Source organism: Castor canadensis, chromosome 2 (assembly GCF_047511655.1).
Source record: "Castor canadensis chromosome 2, mCasCan1.hap1v2, whole genome shotgun sequence".
NCBI lineage: Eukaryota > Metazoa > Chordata > Mammalia > Rodentia > Castoridae > Castor > Castor canadensis.
This window is the reverse complement of record NC_133387.1, coordinates 78,674,829-78,696,924: the sequence shown is the minus strand read 5'-3', so window position 1 is coordinate 78,696,924 and position 22,096 is coordinate 78,674,829. Positions and strand designations below refer to the sequence as shown.

Below are 22,096 nucleotides of genomic sequence, written 5' to 3'. Positions count from 1 at the left end.
CCAATATACACACTGTGGCAAACACTGCTGGTATCTAGCTAACCTTGATTCCTCTTCCTCTTTTCTTCCTCCTAACAGAAATCTGATTAAGTTCACATCTCCACTCTTCCCAGCTCACCCTTGTCTCCTAGACTTTCCAACAACTGATTGAAGAATGGGAAACTGATAGTACTCTGGTCAGTCAGTTATAAAGGATGCTTTGCTGGGGTAGTTCTAGGTAAGACTTTTGTTAAAAAGAAAGGCAAGTATGGCAGTGGGCATACCCGCAATCTCACATTGGAGAGGCTAAGGAAGGAGTATCATGAGTTCAAGGCCAGCATAGGTTACAAAGTGAGAGGAGACCCTGTCTCAAAAAAATAGCCACCCCGCTGAGAAAGAGGGAGGGAGGGAAGGAGAGACACAGAGAGAAACAGAGAGAGTATATATATAGAGAGAGAACCCAAAGGAGCAAAGTTTCCATTTTTTGTCCCTGGAATTTGTCATTCATTAATAGCCAAGAGACCTGAAAATTCTACTGTAAGTTGCAACCACTGGGGAAACCAAGTTAAGAGCAGTAGAGTGAAGCTACCTCAAGGACCTGAATGTTGTTGACTTCACTGAGCATCCAGTGCAGTCTGACCATTAAGCTATTTTACTACTAAGAAATACCCTGTTTGTCATTTTGACTAGTTTCCTTTTACTTGCAGTGAAAAACAACCCAAATAATATACCTACTACTTATAATTAATTATTGTTAATATTTTGACATAATAGCTTTGTTGTGAAGGTGTAAGGTACACATTTTAAAAAATATATTCTTATTATAAATATATTCATATAATGCAAATAGTATGATGAGATAAGCAAAATCCGCCCCCTTTCACCAAACATAAATACAAACTCTTGATTTCTTTCTATTTACCTCTGAATTCTTTTAAGGACATGGATGGATAGATAAAAATATTGACATTTTTATTTTTAAAAAACTAAATTTTTTTAATTATGTATTTTTTTGTTGTACTGGTGGTACATTGTGACATTTACAAAAGTTCTTTAAAAATACTGAATTTAAATTTATTTAAACTTAGAAGATTCAAAGCTGCATTTCAGGCAGGGAGTGGTAGCACACGCCTGTTATTGCAGCAACTCAGAAGCCAGAGGAAGGAGGATGGTGGTCTGAGGCCAGCTACGGGAGCAGGGAAAAGCATGGGACCCTATCTGAAAATCAAACTAAAAGCAAAAGGAGTTGGGTTGTAGCTCTAGGCAAGTGGAGATCCTGAGTTCAGTCCCCAATATTATCAAAAACAAAACAACAACAAAACCTCATTTGAAGGGACGATACACACTAAATGCTTGCTCATTATAAGCAAAACTATTTCCAAAAAGATCTCTCTAAGGTTAAATAGACTAAATAGTCCATGTTTGGACTTTTTTTAACCATATTTTTTAACCATATTCCTGTTTTATGCAGCAGACAGTCTGTTCTGCTCACAAAAGGGGAAGGATTCTAACAGTTTCTCACCTCTCCCTAACACACTCAGATCAGTTTTATTAATATTTTTATATTGTCCTATTTTATAACATTTTCTTTCTATACTATAACCACAGTCATCCTATAGTTGCTTAAGTGGATTCAGTTTTTTCAAACTCCTTTAGTTTTACTGTTTTTTCTACTTTTGAATTTAGATTTTTATGTTTTAAGTTAATGTCCTCATTGAGTAGATTTCATTGTCAGGCAGTTTCTTTCGTGTCTGAGAATTTCTGTGTTGTCTACTATTCTCTCTCTCTCTCTACATCTATACATGCGTGTATGGGGATGTACATATGCAAATATGTGTGTGTGTGTGTCTTTTTTTTGGCCATACTAGGGTTTAAACTCAGGGCCTCATGCTTACTAGTCAGGCACACTACTACTGAGCCATGCCTTCAGTCCTATATATTTTAATAACATAATGGTTAAATGTAACACTGGGTTGGGAATTTTTTTTTTCATTGTCTTCCATTACTGAGTACTGGATAAGTTTAATAAGCCATCTTGAGTCCCATCAAGTTCCTTCTTCCCACCCTCCCCCCTCCCCCCCACAGGCTCTGCTTTCCCAGCCTGAACGTATGAATAATTGATTAATCATTTGATAACCCAATCAGGAAATGACTGTACTGAACATTTGCACCAAATTTTTCCAAAATATGGTAGCTCTTTCAATCTGAAGATTTATTATTCTTTCTTTCTTTTTCCATGAAATTATCCTTCTTCACCTTTGCAAACATATTTTCTGTGTCATTGTTCTGGAATATCAATTTCTGAGACAAGAATAATCTTGTTAGTTGATCTTTGTCTTTCAAATGTATTCACTTTTCTCTAATTACATTAATCTACTTTCCTTTTTCATTCACTCTGATAACTTCTAGCCTATCTTCTTGTCAGTAAAGGTTTTCACCAGGTCTATCCTGTTTCCTCCTACTTCTAGTGACTGTTTTTTCTATATTTATTTATTTTTTTATTTTCAAGTCATTTCCTTAGATCTAAAGCTCCATATTCATCTCATTCTATTACCCTATCATTCCCATCTTTGGATCTTGTTTTGTGGAATTTATGTTCTCACTAAGGTGTGCTGTTTATGGGAAGCAAATATTAGAGAATTCCATGGGTTCATGAGTTGATGTTTTTCTTCTTGGTGGAAGCCCTAAGCTAGTTGGGAAAAGGATATCTTATTTAAGGAACTATGGGTCATTTTCAACTTAGACTGTGGCTTTTGAATCTCCAGAGACCATTTTTGTTCACCCTCCCCATTTTCACTACTTTTTCTCCCTGAATCCTTTCTACCAGACCTAGTCACAAGGGAAAACAAGAATAACTAAAAATGGTGAGAATATCTATTCAGTTTGCTTCTCTCCAGATTTGAAAATGTTAAAATCCTCAGGAAGTTGTCAGTTTGCCAGAAAAATTCTAAGAAGGCCCAGGAGATAAGTCTCTGTTCAGATCAAGACTCCTGCTTCCATATTTTTCCTTGCCTCTTTGTGTCAGAAATATGCTGCATAGATTATATCATTTTTGCTCATGTTTTGTTGAATATTGTGACACATGGAACATGTGTTTTCTTGCTGGCTTATACTTTTGTGGAGCCTGCTTCAGTATCTATTGGTGGTGAGAGATTATGTGGTACATTATCAAATCTCTCATCCCCAAAATTAAAATCACCATTTAGAATATTTTTTAATTCAAAATTTGGAATTCTTTCAGACTTCTGAGGAGTTTTATAGAATTTTATTACCTAACAGACATAATACCAATTGCATCACTTGTGCGATCCTCAGAAATGTGAAATACTCATCCTTGTCCCCATTCTCAATGGACCTTCTTATAACTAGTTTTTGATTGAGGCCTCTCAACTCTCCCATTGATAACAGACTTATTAGTGAAGATAATCTGAGTTAGGGAATGGCAAAACAGTAATTACAGGGAATACCAGAAGTGATGACACATGACAGCAGTGTTTCAAAGACTTATATTTTCATCATTAAATTATGTTTTTCAAATAGAGAAGTGATGACTGGATCCAAAATATTCCCTTCCTCTCAGTATTACCCATCAAGGAACAAAAGAATTCTGAAGAGATGAGGATTTGTTTTTAATAAAAAATTCAGGGACATAAATTTAAATATTTTTCATTTATGACCTAAAATAAGAATATGTGTGAAAATATGAGTTTTCCTTGTTATAAATGTATCCCTTGTTCATTCTGTATAAACTGGATGGAGTTCCTTCATCATAATTGGCCCGGTACTGTGTGGACAGCTCTGCTGTCCAACGTATTAAGTAAGATGCTTGGCAACAAGAAAACACCCCGAATTCTGCCAGCTCCTGCTGAGAGACCTGAGTCAATATTTGTACTTGCTTCATTTTCTGCCAGTTATCACTTATATTGGCCCACACAAGCCACAAAAATGGATATGTACCTGGGAAAATGTATCATTCCTAGTGCATATCGAGATTCAATATTATAAAATTTTAATTAATAAGACATTAGCAGGCTATATTATAGAAGTAGCTATCTATAGAACATCTTAATTCTACCCAAGATTAAGATGTCTAGCCTGACTCAGTGAGTATTAGGAAAACATGCAATCACATACAGCACATATAATTCAATCATATATGAAGCACTCTGAACAAAAAATAATAGATATATACTGTCTAACTGAAACAACAAATGACAACTCAAGAGCAATTGATAATGACAATTATATAATAAAACTAACTTTTTGAAACAGACTCAAGAAACCTGCCATTGGAGTTTCACTGATTGATGACATGTTCAGCAACTCCTTTGCCTTCATTATTATATAAGGAGACATTTCACAGTATATACACACATGTACATACACTAGCTACCCTGATGTACCATCACAATTCACATAAGGAAAGGATTTATTTATTAGACAAGGATAACCAAAGAAATAGTTGATACATAAGATAAGTAAATAGCTGATAAGATATGGTTTATTCATAAGATTATGAATAAAAATTCATTTCCCTGTGTGATCTACAATCTAACTCATCTGCTTATTCAGCAAGATAGGGCATAGCATTGCAGAGCTAAGATCCCAGATTCATTCACTAAAAATAACAATAAGAGTAAGTACACACTTTAAGCTGTTACATTTGAACCTCACAAAAATGCCAAGAGATAAGCAAAAGGACAGGACTAGTCTTCAGGTTGAAGATGAGCAAAGCAGTTACACAACTGGCTGGCAGCAGAGCTCATGGGAGAACACAGAGCTTTTGGCTCATAGGGCTCTGACTGCTCTCTCTTCCACTCTGCCTATATCTTTACTGTGTTCCAGATCCAAAAACTCCATCTACTTCTGGGCCTACAAATCACAACTAAGCCACTAGTCCAAAAGGGAGATGAATATCATTTATAACTAAATTAAGACAAGCACACTTCTAATTTTGCCATTAACTGAAAGGGCAAACCCTACTGATAGTGGTTCACCAGCATCACCATCCATTTCCTAACCTCACAGCAGCAATTCTTGTTGAAGGTTGAAACAAGTGGAAAATCTAAAACTCCCATGTCTATGATGTTCCCTCACCAATTAAAACAGAAACTTGAGGGGTAGAATCCAGGCTTCATACTTTGTAGTGTGCTCGTAGTGACTCCCAAGCTTGAAAATCTGTACCTCACAGAAAGTACACAAGAAAGAGTAGGTAAATGAAACGTAAGGACATATGACATGAAACAAAATAAAATATTATAGCACATCATAAGAAGGCTGCAATATGTTTCAAATTTTAAAAATAAGTAGAACTCAGAACTTCCCTATTTGTATCAGACAGGTTTGGGAGATCATCATTTGAGGGTGCCTTTTAGTTTAACAGTTCATACTTCAATGTTGCTTCCTGTAGAAGTGGCAATAGCATAGGCACTGTCAAGTGCTTCCCTGTTTGAAAATCTTACTGTTTTGCATACAAATCATTAAATGTCAGGGAAACAACAGTCTCAACTGGAATGAGAGCAAAGTTGTGTACTTTGAGTATCAAAGAGTGAAGCTGGCTAACAACCGTAGCCAGCCCCAGTGACAACAGACAGTTGCTACTTGGAAAGTTTGACTGTGTTGCTACTCTTTGAAAGAATATACCCAATTTGTACACAGAGGCCAAGATTGAAAGGATCTAGCATAGTGCCGAAACAATAACTGAAATAGTTATTTCCAAAGAGTTCATCCGTATTTTAAAAACAAAAAGCCAGGTGACCAGGTTCATCCAAGACATGCCTGTTGACCTGTTCCCAAGCCACAGTGATAGTACAGTATTACAACTCTGGTAGGTTTACATTTGTCACATACAGACAGTACTCAATATAATTCCTGTCATTGATGTGACACACTGAATTATACAAAATTGACATTTTATTCCGATTTCATAAAAGATTAAGTCAACAGAAAGATCATAAAATCATCAAGACTAACAGAAGTTTAAAGAAAACTTGTTTCAAACAGAATCTGCAGATGAGAAGGTGTATTAACACCAAAGCAGACATGGAGCCAACCTGTGGAATATTTCTTTCACACCTAGCTCTACTATGTAAACACTCCTTTCTGATGTATTCTTATCAAGGAAATCCAGACAGTGATCTATAATTACGATTAAGCCCACATGGGAACTCAGAGGCTGCAAGGAAGACTTTAAAGCAATTTCAGTCTCTGCATTCAGAAGAGGTCAGAAATGGAGTACCAAAGCTATAGGAAATAGTTAGAGAAATCAAGCACAAAAAGTAAATGATATTGCCTGAGGCACAGGCTCCTTCAGCAAACATAAACTGATGAAGCTGATGAGCTCCATTCCTCACACACATCCTTCAGGGCACCAGCACACACACACACAGACCAGAAACTAAAGCGCTGCACCTGCTTCTAACACATTTCTGTGTCTGTGTGCCCCTGCATCTGCCTAACAATGCTAGACTTCCCAAATGTTTTTGCAAAAATTTATAATAAGCATCTGGTAATAATCATTTTATTTCATCCTAAACAGTTTCATTTGGGGCTGAGAAAAAAGACACATTAGGGAAAAAGTAAAACTACCTTTAAAACTCCACAGCAAACACATTTCAGAAGGTAGGTCTATAAATAGATGTGCTTCTGTATGCACACTGTAAATATAAAATCATCAGGCTGGCTGAGGCTGCAATTTAAACTGAAGCCCCAGTGTGAATTTACCTGATTTTAAAGTCCTATTAGCATATGCTTACAATCAGTACAGGTCTCCTTTCTCTAGTTGCATAGTAAGGCAAAACACCCTCAACTACATTTCACTTATCTCAGTCTCATCTTTCTTCAGAAGCAATACTTTGCAATTTCATTCAGAAGTAGCCCGTCTCCAAACAGACTCAGAATATGCAGAGAAACATTAATGGAAGGGATCTAAGTTAAACCCTTCAGCGATACCAAGAAAACATCATCATGCCGAAAAAGCAGCAATTCCTCAAGAGGTGCTTTTCTTAGCTGCATTTCCCAGCCAGCCCCCTTTCAAACATAAAACGTCTCCTTCAGGAAATAGGACCTTACCTGAGCTGATCATGCTGTGCATCCTCTGCTGAGCCAAGAGCTGCTCCCGTCCAGCCACCCCATCTGAGGAAAAGCAAGAGTCACTCTCGTAAATTGTCTGCAGCATATTCTAGTCACTCTTACTTCAGCTACATGAAAGATTCATCACCGCTCAGTGCACTGGCCCCAGGAGCTACCCTGGCTGGTCCTCCCTCCTCCCCGAGGAGAAGCAGCAGAGGATCAACTTCAACAATGAGTTCCTTTCTGCTCAGATGGACACACACTTTTTTAAAAAGACCTGGATACTTTCCCCATGTTACCAACCTGTGTGTAAAGCGCAAAGAACAGAGTGGATGCTATAGCTTTCTGGAGTTCTAGGTTATCCCGGAAACTAAAAGCAGGTGGGAAACAGGAATGTGCTTCGGGGTGATTTCTTTGTCAGAAAAAGTAGAAAAATATTAATTTTCCCCACGAGAAAAAGAAACTAATTAAACCTGGCTTCTAGTTCTTCAGGCTGCTAGGGCTTCCTTGCAAGAACCCTCAGTCCAGCAAGTGGCTGGAGCTGGTGCCCTTCTCCTATCTGTTTGTGTCTCTCTCTTCCCCTTCTCAGTCTCTCTCAGCTCAAGTTGGCTAAAGCTAGTGATAAACCATTTGCATATGAATCAACAACAGCATGGCCCACAAGCACAGAAATAGAACAATGGTCGGCCTGAGCCAAAAATAGGTCAAGCATGGCCGAGTGATTGGAGCCTGCATTAATGCATTTAAAAATACCCTAGCAAACCCAGCTGTCCAGCCTCTATCTTTCAAACCATAATTCTCTATTGCAGGGCCTTAAAAGCAATTAACTCTTTCCTTCCTAAGCTTGCTTTATACACTGTGTTTTTATACTGGCGACTTGAAGCCAAAGAAAGGAAGGCAAGAAAACATAAAGACTCATAACTCCAAGAGGGCAAATGCGCATACTTTTAATTTCGTTTTATTTTTGTAGCGTGTGTTTTTGGCGGAGAGAGGAGAGCAGTGCAGAGCTCTGTGTCGGTTCTAAAATAATACTGGAAGCTTTTGCTCTCAATGTGGTCTCTGCCTCACCCACGCACAGCGATCCTGGTGTTCTATTTTCGTTGCTTGTTTCTCTGGCTACACTGCAGTTGGCTGTGGCACTAGAAGCTTTTCTGCCTTCTAGTTTCAGCACTGACAAAAGATTTAGTAGAGGTAGTTTCGGAAAACAAGCACACCTCAGATTAAAAATTTTATGAAAGACTGGCTTGATTTTTTTTTTACTTGCTATTTACATGACACAATTGTCCATTTCTCAAATCCTAATGTGATCTTAGTCACACCTATCAATTATATTGCCTCCCGTTCCTTCTACATCTAAAAAACAAAAACATAAAACCATGGCTTAGCCCTGAAAGTTTTCCCTCCCTTTCAGTCTTTTAGGCTAAATTCACTTTGCTTGCAAAAGGAAAAATGCTGATACTTTCTTATGATTGCAGAATTATGGAATATCTGCACCTGTCAATAAATTTTTTAAAAAAATATGGTCAGTACCCAAATATACACGTTCTGTGCTCATCTATACATCGGTTACCTGAAATACAGAACTCAGTTTTCTACAGAAATAGCATTTATAATAGTCAACAGATTTCCAGACCAGCACACATTGTGCCATTCACCTACAAGTAAGTGCATTATGCCATATAGTAAAAGTTCTACAGTTTCTGGTATATGTTTATGACATCATTTCTCTTTGAGAAATAAATCTAGCATTCTCAAATAAGATGCTAGCAGCTAACCTCTCCCAAGAGTAACACAAAAGTAATAATCCACTGTTCAAGGAAACCTTCCCCCTTTTCTAATTAGATCAACAAAGCTTCAGTAGCAACAGAGAAAGAAAGAGGAAAAGCAGATTGTTGCCAGATCCCCAAAAACAATCAGATTGAGGGGAAGGGATCTTGGTCAACTCTAAATTATGGGGCAAGGAAAAGCAAAGAATGGTACATAGAGTTTTGGTAAAAGGAAGAAATATGTTCAATCATTTCTTAGAGAGCCCATTGTTGAATTGCTCTTCTTTTTCATAGATTAATTGCTATCTACTACCCCATTTCCTTGAAAACTCATATTTAGACAGAAAAGTTATGAGTAGATATTTCAAGCTGCATGTGATGTAAGCTAGACAACAAAATCTTACATTACTATGAGTGGAAAAAATACTTAATTCCATGTGATATTACAAATAGACTTTCAATTAAGAAACGTGTATAAAATTAAAGGGATGGAAATAATGTAAATCTAACGATTGTCCTTGAGGAAGATATATTTATGTAGTAATCATATAGAAATTTATTCAGGTTTTTTGAGTTTCACTATGTAGCCCAAGCTAGTCTTGAACTAGGGATACCCCTGCTTCAGCCTCCTGAGTGCTAGGATTATAGGAGTGTTCTACTTTGCCCAGCCATACATAGCATTTTAGACCCGGGAGGAAATAGAGATTTTCTACAATGGTCTTCAAACTCTGCCTCAGGCCACAGGGTTACCTAGGAGCTGTCTCAGTTTCCGCCAGGAGAGGTTTTCCTACAAACCTGGCAGCTTTCTTTCATCTGTTTACATCAGAGGGATGTAAGATTTCCTTTCTTTAAAATTTTTTCATTCTTTCAAATGCTTATTTTTCCAGCATTTTTTATTGATGCAAATTTGACAGATCAATATTGTATATATTTAATATATACAGTTGATGATTTGATCAGCATCTACACACCACAATCGAGGTACTTATCCATCACCTCAGCTACTTACCACTTTTCTTTCTTTCTTTGTGTGTCTCTTTGTTTATCTCTAATGGAATCAGGTTTAAAGATACTTACTTAAGGTAATTCAGGTAATTAACTATGTAGGCCTAGTTTTCAGGATCTACAGTGCCACCATTATGTCCCTTACTAAAATGGGATGTTCAAAATAAAACTTAATACCATCTATTGATTTTTTAATAATGGAATAATTATCTAACATTTCAAATGTTTTTAACAAAATATGCAAAAATTGTGATAAACACATAAAAGAGATAACAAAATCATAATATTGGCAAAAGAGATGCCTACACATATTTTGTCACTTTTTGTTTAATTATACCCACAAACCACAACTGAAAAGGATCTCTAAGCTTTTATACCATAAGCAAAAAAATAGAATAAAACTCTGTAACAGTGAGTTAGTAATTATCCTGCTTCTCAGAGTTTCCTGGAAAGGGCATTCCAGTAAGTCTTCATCATTTTGATGAAGTTTGCAATTTCAGGTTTATTTACATTTTATCTCTATGTTCTTAATATTTAAAAATGTCAGATTAATTCTTCTCATATCATCTCAACAATGTTGGTAGAGAAATGTGACTAAGTTTCTTTTTGGACATTTATTAAACCAATTTTACAGATTTGGACAAAAAGGCATATTTTCTTTTATACAAGCAATGTATAACACATATGAAAAAGTATAGAAACAATTAAAAAAGAAAAGGAACCTTAAAAAACTAATATCAATGTCAAGCTAGGATAAAAGGGTAATTTAAAAAATATCATTGTAATAAATTCTAATTAAGTTTAATAAGCAGTTTTGAAATTGAACTAAATATCATACTTAACACTCATACAAGTTTTAAAAAAGTGAAAAAAAATAAGGGCAAAAAACTTAGGCTCCCAATTGAATGAAAATGGGCATTGAATGCTAATTCAAAATGTTATTCAAAAATCAAGATAATTTTAATGGTTTTATGCAAAACAACAAAAGTAATGTAGACAAAACAACAAAATATATTAAAAAGACTATTTCAGGGCTGAGAATGTAGCTCAATGGTAGAACATTCCTCTAGCATATGTGAGGCCCTGGTTTCTATTCCCAGCACTGCAAAAACTTCAAATAAACAAATAAATAAGTCTAAGAAATATCCTTAGACCTCTAGTTCACAATGACCTTTGCTCAAATCAATCTTATGGATGAATGAAGACACCACTGTATTCAAACAAGGAATATCCTTTAATCTGAGTTACTTTACTAAATAATATATCCTTTGTTCATCAGTAGTCAAACAAATTTTTCATTGAGTACTAACTCTTGTGATTCTGGAATCTAAAATTTGTTTTTCTTAAATACTGAATTGTGTTTTACAAGAATGTTACAAATTACTTGCCAATAGCTGGTTTCCTCCATTCACTCAATTTTTCACTGACATTCTCTCTATCCCAACTCTCATTTGTCAAACTATGTTTAACTGCAATAAAATTATATACATTTGTTTGCAGTCAACAAGTTTGGTACTCTCAGAACTCCACAGAACAGGATGGAGGGGAAGCACAGTATATAACTTTTGTTTTTTAATTAGCTTATTTATCTGAATTTTATATCTTTTAGAGGAATAAAATCAATTCTTACTGAATAGTAGATACTATATTTATAAGTGATTCCTCCCAACTAAAAATAGTCTAATTGATTACCATGTGACTTTTAGATGAGGCCAATAAGCAGATAAAGAATGTGAGAAAAATCCTTCTCGCATATGTGGAATCTTAATGCATATATGCATATACAAGCAATCTTGTGATAAATAGATCATACTAAGGGGAGGTCACTAATGGAGGAAGGAGGGTAAAATAAGGAAGTTAAGAAAGTGAATATGTTTGATGTACTTTCTATACACGAATGAATGCAGAATTTTTAAAACTGTTGAAATCACAGTAATTTATGCAGGGGACTAAAGTAGAAAGGAGAAAATTAAGAGGGGGTGAAACAATTCAAGTTACAATACATATATACATGGAAGTATCACAATGAAATTCCCTTTGTAATTATCTTAAACAAATAAAAATGTCTTTTTTCAACATTGGAGAACAGGAAGGTAAAACAGGTCCTATCTGGAAGTTGGTACCAGTGGGAAGGGGGAGGCTGTAAGGAAAGTGTGTGGGAAGGTGGATGATGGAAATATTTTGTACTCGTGCATGTAAATGGAAAAATGAGACCTGCTGAAACTATGCCAGGAATAGGAGGAAGGGAGATAAAGGAGAATGATGGAGTGAGTGAATTCAACTATGATACATTGTAAGAACTTTTGCAAATGTCACAATGCACCCCCAGTACAACAATAAAAAAAAGAACTTAAAAAAAGTTTGAGAAAACTTATCTACAATGAAATTCCAGGGAGAGTGTTTTATATGAAAACAAAACCACATGTGATTGCATCAAGATTAAAAGCTTCTGCTCATCAAGGAAACAATTACCAGAATCGAGAGACAATCCACAGAATGGATTGCCAACTATTTAATGGATAAAGAATTAATATCTAAAATATACAAAGAGCTAAAAAATTAAGCACCAAAACAATATAATCCAATTAATAAATGGGAAAATGAATTGAATGGACAGTCCTCCGAAGAAATACAAATGGCCAATAACTACATGTAGCAATGTCCATCATCCTTAGCCATAAAAAGAATGCAAATTAAAACTACACTGAAGTTCTACCTCACCCCAGTCAGAATAGCTATCATCAAGAAAACAAACAACTAATGCTGTTGAGGATAGGGTTTGGGGGAAAAGAACCCTACCACACTATTGTGGCGGGAATGTAAACTAGTTCAACCATTATGAAAATCAGTGTGGAGTTTCATCAAAAATTTAAGAATTACCACAATGAAGTCCCCTTGTGCTATTAGTGTAGCTAATAAAAATAAACAAAAACAAAACAAAAAGTACTCTAGAGTCACTGGCCTTGAACTTTGATTGAAAACAAGTACTTCCCTAACTCTTCCCTTCAGATGGGATGGGTTGATTAATGAATTATCCTATTTTTAGGGAAATACAGAGGATCAGGATCACCTGGGAACTTGTCAGCAATGTCCTTTATGAGGTCTTATCCCTGAGCTATTAAGTCAGTCTCTGGGAGGAACTTGTATTTTAACAAGGCTTCCAAGTGATTTTGATGCACAATTCAGTTTGAGAACCACAAGGTTAGATCATCCTTTCCAGAGCAGTAACTAGACGACTAAAAATATAGATGGATAAACTGTCTTTTTTGGTGCAATTTCAAATTAGCAAGTATTATTAGAGAACAAATTTTTAAATGAAAATCATTAAACTAGTTAAAAGACTAAAAAGAAAGACCATTAATATTGAAAATATTTAAAAACTGAGGAATATTGTCCAGAAAGGGATCTTTGCAGGTTGTAAAATGAGACCAACATTGCACACCTAAGGGGATGGGCATGCATGCACTGCAGTTCCCTGCTGAGCCACTCTGCTCTGAGTTCTGTTCTTCTGAATGTTTCACAATTGCACATCACCCCTATACAAAGAGCTCTAAACAACCAACGCAAGGTGAAAAATCAGTATGATCATGCACAGTCCTGAATTTAGAGGGACAAGTGAAGCTTAATGTTCCTTTGATAGAATCAAAGAAAGTTTGTCTTTCCTGTGAAAGACAGTCATTCATATATTGAACATCTACAGTGTAAGTTCTGAAGATAAAAATGAACACCAGGAATGACACAGCTTTACTTTCATGGAATCTTCAGTTTTAGAAGAAATACAGACACAACTATTATTGATTGTCACAGATTGATAAGAAACTGTAGATTTTATTTCAATCTTCTGTGAATTTTAATACCATGAAATCAAAATAATAAACACCGTAGTGTTGTTAGGAGGATTATAAAGAATTATATCATACCTGGCAAATAGGCATTCAATTAATGGTAGCTATTATTACTATAACTAGTAACAATACAAATGCCTTGGGGAACTTTACTTCAAGTTACTAAAACATTTAAAACCCGGTTACTCATCTATTTTTCTAAGGCACTGTATAAATTCTTTAAAAAGTTATATAATTAATTAAATATTGACTTCCTTACTCATAGCTCTAAAAGCTTTATTCATCAACTTGAAAGGGTAGTCTATTTGGCTTCTTTTTGTATCACCAGAAGTTAGCATAATATCTGGCACACAGTACGCCACCTAATAAATATTTCTGTAATTAAAAAATGATTCCTTATCTAAAAGATACTACTAGGACTATTGATCTAGACTAAATCTCTAATGCATAATTTGGCATCTAATGTTAAGCATTTTATGGTAGTTTTTTTTGATAGTTTCTTATTAAAATATCTTTTTAACAATAAATAGAGTTGAGTGCACAAATGAAAGATAATCTTTTGTGGAAATCAATTGTACTTTCACCTGCTGCATTTTCCTTGTTTTACTGGTATGCTATGATAACTAGTGGAAAGGCCAGGCATTCCATTGTAAGAGAGATGATCTTACATGGTCTCCTTAATGTGACCATCATCTTCAAGTGCAATTTCAGTGAGAAAGGTATTAAAATATCTTCCTTGTATTTTAAAATGTAATTAATAAAAATACAAAGAAAACAAGTTATATATGGAAAAAGTTCTTTCAGGTGAGGTATTTAAAAATATTGCCATTAAGAAATTAAAATTAAAATATACTTGTGGCTCCAATTTACAATGGCTCTAATAACTTTGCAGTGTTGGCAGAGATTCTAGAAAAGTCTAGTTATCAACTGTATTGGCTAACATTCATATGCTATGCTTTTGTGTGTGTGTGTGACAGGGTCTCACTATGTAGCCCAGGCTGGACTTGAACTTGTTACCATCCTGCCTCAGCTTCCTGAGTCCTGAGACTACAGATGTGCACCACCACACCTGACTCATGTGCTTTACTTTCAATCAGTGAATTCCCGGAGTATACCATTTCCACTCAACATTCTGAAAGAAGTACATTACAGCCTCAGACCCACCTTTTCCTCCTTTCAAAGATACCTGAGAAACTTATTTATCACACTTTTTGCTCTTTGTATATATGGCATTTCTGTGACTCTGAAACTAATATTTCACATTGGAAAACTAAGTAGGTTAGCACCGTTTTCCATTCACGCATGTGCTACCTAGCATTGAAAGTATCAGTACATTTCATCAGAAATCCTTGCCTTTGTTTCAGATAACCTAGGAAGGTTCACACTTAATAATGAAGTATCCTTTTCTCTATTGAGCAGCATCTTCTTTAAGTACAAATCAACCTTAACTAATCCATCCTATGTTGACTAAACTATATGTACAAGATAGTCACGAGGTAGAAAACTCTTAATAGAAATCTGTTTCAATATTATAACACAATACTTTGGGTTGCATAGCTATGAAAATAAAGATTCTAGAAAAAGTTCAATTTAGTAGTCTCATTCTGACCTTCACTACTTGGTATGAATCAAATGTGTAATTTATATTACACTGCAAAATAGGTCTGCTCCTTTAATACCTACCAATTTGGAAATATATGGACTTTGAACACCAAAATTAATTCACTTGTATAGAATTTGGATAAATACTACATTTGAGAATTGTGATAAGAGTAATTTTCTATATTCATAAGTATAATAGATATGGAAAACCAACCCACAGCTTTTCATATCATTTCTTGCCACAAAGGACAAGTTGATATTAACCATACCACACCACAATCTTTCAACATGTTAAACCAAAAGAATTCTAGAATGCCTGCCTCTGAAAAGAGTAATACTTTAATGTTGCAATTAAGTTCTGACTTCATGATTCAATCTATGTGGTGCCAACAACTAAATTGAAGAAATAGTAAGCACCTAAAACAAACTTTATTTTTGACAGATTAAAAATATTGATAGCAATAACATATAACTAAAATGTAAACATTTACAATTAGCCATATCTATAAGTGATTTGGAATCATGGGTTTGGAAACTTTCCTAGATCATAATTTTAAAAACAGAGACAAAAGACTCTAAGACCATTCCCAGTCTGACCACACTGGTTTAACAGCTCAATCCCTTTATTTTTGAGTCATCATGCAACAGACACAATTCGTTAGTATCACTCACACCAATTCTTTGTTCTTCTACATCTTTGCGCCTACTATTCTTACAGTCCACGTGCTCTTCCATTAGTTTCCATTTAGTCAACTTCTTCATTTTATCAGTGTATCATGTCCTTATTTGTTCCTTATGATGCTTTTTGCCTCAGAATTAGGAAAATGAACTTCCTTTTTGTTCACGTTTACCTGGTACTTTTCTATCTCCTTATTTTCATCTTTACACATAATTTTTATTATCATTATTATTGTTATTATTATCATTATCATTATTATTTGGGGGGGCATTGAGACAGTCACATTCTGTATCCCAGGCTGACCTTAGCCTCCCAAGTGCTGGTATCATAGGCATGAACCACAACATCTGGCCCCATTATTTCCATTTTGATCATAACTTTCCATTATAGGCATCATGTTTATGGATTTTTAAAAATCCATTACAGTCTTTGATGGTTCACCAGCTTCTCAGGAGCTAAAAGCAGTAAATTCTTCCCATCCTTCTGCCATAAGGAAATCTACCTGGCAAAGCCTTCTCTGGACTGATAATTATAAATGATAATTCACAATTCTATTCTCTAATCATCTCTAATTTCTTCTCTAATCATGGCAAAAAAAATTGCAAATCCAATCAAGTCTGGTTACATGTCTATTCCCCACCCTAGACCTCAGCAAGTGCCAGAGAAGTGTCATTCATTCATTTACAGTGGTGGAATGGATATCCATGAACCTACCTACGTATAAATGATGCATTCCATATCAGTATACTTCCAATTATACTTATTTTCACAAGTAAATGCCAGGCACAAAGTTTGTAGCACCTTCTGCACCATCTCTCCCCATTCCAACTACCACTCTTCTACTGATCTCATCTCTAGACTTGGTATTCCTCTCTCAGAAGAGCTCACCTTCTATACCTATTATGTGATAATTATATTATCTACAATATTTTTCAGGACAGTTTTAGATACCACAGTAAGTCTTATATAATCAATATAAAATATGGAGGCTATAAATTCTACAATGCTTTATTTTTCTAGGATTAAATTCAAGCAAGTAGAAATTCATTATTCCAGAGAATTTATTTTAAACATTTCCATTTCTACTCTGAAACTATTTTTATTGAAAGGGGCCTTGGAAAGTCTAACTATTGTGCCTATGCTCTTACGGGTCCCTCTGGCTCTGTTTAAAAGGCATGCTGGATCCCATTGCAGTTCCTCCACAGGACATACTGTCATGACTCCTCCGACAACATCAAAGCTCTAATAAAAAGGAGAACCACCTTACATTCTCTTTGCAGCTTTAAAGATATCATACTTTGCTTAAGCTTTTTGAAAGAGGAGACTCATGTTCATGTATTTTCTAGATCAAAAAATATATTCTGGAAAATGTAGAAGGTATGGATTCTGACATAATTTAGATTTGATTTATGAGACCAAATGCATAACTTCTATGTAAAAGGCAACCACACATCATTCCAAATAATGTGCTTGATGTGTATAGAAAATCAGAATTTTAATTGATTTGTCTCTGCCATTTAATCAAAATTCTCTCATCTTGTAAATGGGAATATTAATACCTATCTTGCGGTGTAGCATTAATATTTAGAAACAGTGAATATAAAGTTCCTAGAATTAAGATAAGTATGCAATCATACTCTATACTGTAGTTATGATTATAACATAGTATTAATACACAAATTAAGAACTGAAGGATTGAGGGTCTTAGATCTCTTCACTCTGAACTAAGATAACTCCTATTTATCAAGATCAGCTGTAGACATAATAAAACAGATATAAATATTGTTAATTTGTTTTCTCAGTTTCTTAGATGAAAAAAGGTAAGTTAGATAAGAAAGATTAGAATGGAAATTCTCATCACATTAACATTACTGTCCAGGCTGGTAAACAAACCATGAGTATTCAACAACTTACTGATTCCTAAGGGCAGAATAATGAACAAAGAAGTGATGATAAATGCCAGACTATTTGCTATGTTCCCTTTGTAAGGCCAAATCAGACATTTTAATATGAGGAATAGAGATTGATAACAATTCAGGTGGAACAGAACATTTACTGGGTGCATGGAATTACATCTATGTTTGTCATTTAATCACAACCTAGGAATACCTTCAATACACAATGTATGGCCCCCAGTTAATGTTTTCTTTCCAGATGTCAGGCACAGTCTATTTAAAAATCAATATGCTAACATTAGTTACTTGACCTGAGATTATAACTATCTATTTTGTAATGAAGTGGGGACTGCTGATTTCTTCTGTTGGCTGTATTTGAAGGGAATTCTCAACAGTACTAACTATAAGCAGAAGGAAACTTTCAGAAGTCAAATTTTGGTATTTGAAATTTCAAACCTTAGTTGGACTAAATTTTACTACTTTGTAATTATTTGAATTATGAATAATTATGCATTAGCTTAACAGAACCCAACCCTAGTAAAGGAAACTGAAAGTTAGGAGAAATTAATGTTCTTAGGACTAAATGGTTGAGAATCCTCTAATATAAGCTAATACTATCCCTTTATAAGCAAAGGAGAAAACATTAATAAGAAATAACATTTTAAAACATCAGGGATTTGATTTCATTTAACATATGCACTTCACTCAAAGCAGGACCAGTCATACATATATTATTATATTTAAAAATTTTTAAATCTGTATGGGGTCAAAAATGAGAACCCCAAATGATATTCAAGGTCTGTGATAAAGGAGCTGTTTTGTATTTCATGGTACAATACCTATAACCACATTTTTAATATCCAGTCCTTAGGGTAAATCTAAAGTACTTTTTTCTCTATATTCAAATGAATCCTGAATTAGCATTACCTCTCAGGAGCATGTGAACCATTAAATAAAATATATTGGCTTTTATATAGTCAAATATATATGATTCAAATCAGTTGAAAAGGAAGAGTAAGATTAAAATGATACTCAAAATATTGAATCTGTGCCATTAATATAATGTATAGGTAATCATATCAACTTTTCTGGAAATAAAATCTGCTAACTTTGAACTTTGATAGAATTAACATCGTAGCATCAGTTTCAGAAAATTTTGAGATCTAAAGACAGAGTGAACTTGATCGAAAAAATGTTTTATGAATACATATTTCTAGGGAGAAAAATGTTCTAGAAGTTATTCTACGTATCAAGAATTAAGCTTCTCCACATGGGATGAGTTGACTAGGAAGACACAATGGACAATGTAATCACTCTTCATCCCAAGCACATTCTTCTCCAGGATTTCCCTGTGATCATGGCAATTGTGATGCTCGCTGACACATTCAAATAACCATTAAAACACATCCACCAATTAGACTATTGGTCAAAATTCATATTTGCCTTTGTGTTTTTTTCCTTCATTCTGTTTTTCTTTTTCTAAACTTCTCCTCATCTTTCTTTAGGTCAAAGTCAGTGTGTTCTAACTGTACATCAAAGCTTTTGAAAATGTCCTTTCCAGTTGTTTAAAATATCTCCCTCATTTAAACATGATTTAGAATGATTCCTATTACCTCAGAGCCATCATGGCATATTGCATGGCTCACGTCTGTGGTGATACTTGTAAAAAACCCACAATGCTGCTAGTTGTATAAAAGTATACCACATATACTTTTTGTATATTATATGGCATGTAATGCACAATACATAATATTTGATAATATCCTTTCTTATAAATTTAATGCAGCCTGAGACACTGTTCGTAAAGTCTATGATTGTGCACAATAATGTCCCCAGCCTTCACATTCCCTTACATCTCATTCATTGACTTACCCAGATCAACTTCCGGTAAGGCAAGCCAGCCCCATTCATGGCTAGTTCCCTAAACTAGTAAGAGAACACTTTTTGTTATTGGTTATACCATATTTTTACTGCACTTTTTCTATGTTTAAGTACACAAACATCAATATTTTACCATTGCCTACAGCATTCAGAACTGTAATGTACTGTATGGTTTCATAACCAAAGAGCAATAGGCTAGAACATGTGGCCTATAGAACACGTGGCCTATGTGTGTAGCAGGATATAACACTTAGGCTTATATAAGTACACTGCACAAGGACAAAATTGCCCAGCAATGCATTTCTCAGAATGTATCTCTGTCGATAAGCAACATACTTTAAGATTTGGCTTTAAAGTGATCCACAGGCAATTACAGAATTATATAAGAAATATTGATTGCTTTGACATGAGCATTTTGGACAACAAATATTGCTTGCATTAATAAACATAAGTTCTTCTAAGGACTTCTGGGCAGAAGGGCCTTAGGTTCTCAAGCAGAGTGAGCATGGCCAGAGGGGCCACATGTGACAGAGCAGGTGGCTCATGAGCTGTGGAGACAGGTACTTGGGGTGTCAATGCTCCCTCCATAATGCTTTAACCATACAGCCTAGAAAGAAGGCTTTTACTTTAGTTGTTAAAACTGTGTTCTTAAAAATATGTCCTGCTGCTACAGAAAAATAAAAAATAAGTGAATAAGGACATTGCTCACTTGCTTTTCCTCCATAAATCTTATTTTTAATGCTATTTTTTATTCTTCTGTCATACTTATTTCTAAGATTTGACTAGGGCAATAACATCCCAAGCATTGATTGCTGGAAAATAGCTGAGGTCAAGACAAAAATAGAAATAATATCTACACATGGGAGAAATAGTTAAGCAGAAATCTCTGAAATGTGGCCACCATGGAAATCCTTTAACAGTGACCCAGGGCATCTCAGAGCCTGATCCTGCTCTTATTTCCAGTTCAGAATCCTTTCTTCTTGCCAGAATGAGTATGATCCACTTAAAACACAGTCAGAAGTACAGACTGAGGGCCGAGACCCAAGGAATACATAATTTGCAATAGGCATTGGGTGACTGTATTGGAGGAAAACCATAATCTTTTAGAAATGCAAATGATGACAACCAGCACTTAAAGGACCCACAGTGTATAGATACAGATACTAATCATTTTTCTGCAAATAATAACCAGGATCTGGACATGATGAGGTAATAAAGAGTCAAACAGCATCACACTCACAAAATAAACTCTAGCTTTCAAACTATGCAGGAGAAGAAATCTAGACTGGACTTAGCTCTACATGGTAGATCTACAAGGAGGTAGAAAATGAAGATTCATATCATGATTCATCATTTGTCATATAAATATATATCTTTTTCTCTATGCACAGAAAAGCCATTTTGTGGTTTATTATCTCATATTAAATCATTTTGTCATCTTCCCTTTAAATACTTGACTTAAAAAGGAATTTTCTAGGTATTTTAATGGATGTAAGGTGACAAAATTTGACTATTAGAGACAAGAACTCTGGTGCTCAAAGTAAACAGAAGCAAGTATATCTCTTAGAACACTATCCCATAGAATTCAATACTTTACAGTAGAGCTGCAGCTAAGTACACCCACTTGAGTAAGCCAATAGCAATATCTGAGTAAGTCAAGTCCACTACTTCTAGTTTTTTAACACCACAAAGAAAACAAGCCCATAACAATGCATGCATGTAGCTAAAAAAATGATAATTGCATTCCAGACAAAAATTCATGTTCTACTAAACATGTATCCTGAACAAAAAGCATGGGATGATATGACTGTCTGAAAACTGTTCAAAATCTATATTATTCTGTAACCACATCACTGAACCCATCAGCATCATAATTATCATGTGATAGTGTTATTATTCATATTTATAATTGTTAACTAGGGAACCAAGTTGGGTTTTCCCACTGTCTTTCCACCACATACTACCTCAGTAAAACAGTAAAAACAGTAGCTCAGCTTGGCCAGAAGTTGCCATAATAGAGAGACCAATGCAGAAGGCATAGGGAGACAACACTGAGAGCAGGGCAGCCCTGATCAAAGAGGCTGCATTTCAGTGGGCTCTGGAGAAGGTGCCTCCTGCCATGAGCCCTCAGCTCAGCAAGGCTTGGCACCTGTATTTGCAGTTACACCTCTCCCTGGATATGGTACTAGTTCTTTATTTTCTTAATTATTTCCCAAATTGCTCATGTTGGCAATGTAGCAACCCAATTGGCGCCTTTTTCCTTTCCATCTCTTACTGATAGTTACACCTATATTTTTAATCTCCTGGTTTTCTCATGCCTAGGGGGAAATCACATTTGAGCCAATATTGCATTATACCTTTTTTACCCCGTAT

At 35.1% G+C, this 22,096-nt stretch overlaps 1 protein-coding gene across 33 annotated transcripts in view; it reads right to left on the bottom strand.

Annotated features, from left to right (window-relative positions):
- Window positions 1-22,096, bottom strand: part of Hdac9 (histone deacetylase 9) — an 844,179-nt gene that overhangs the window by 468,119 nt on the left and 353,964 nt on the right. For 27 of the 33 annotated variants that reach the window (XR_012445228.1, XM_074065098.1, XM_074065099.1 and 24 more), the window contains one exon: window positions 7,051-7,113. Coding sequence is in view for 27 of the 33 variants with exons in the window: in XM_074065098.1 (XP_073921199.1) it covers window positions 7,051-7,113 (63 nt within the window). In the remaining 6 variants the exon portion in view is untranslated. Of the gene's footprint in view, window positions 1-7,050; window positions 7,114-7,353; window positions 8,555-22,096 lie in introns of those variants that run through there. The other 6 variants (XM_074065106.1, XM_074065116.1, XM_074065114.1 and 3 more) reach the window with 2 other exon arrangements.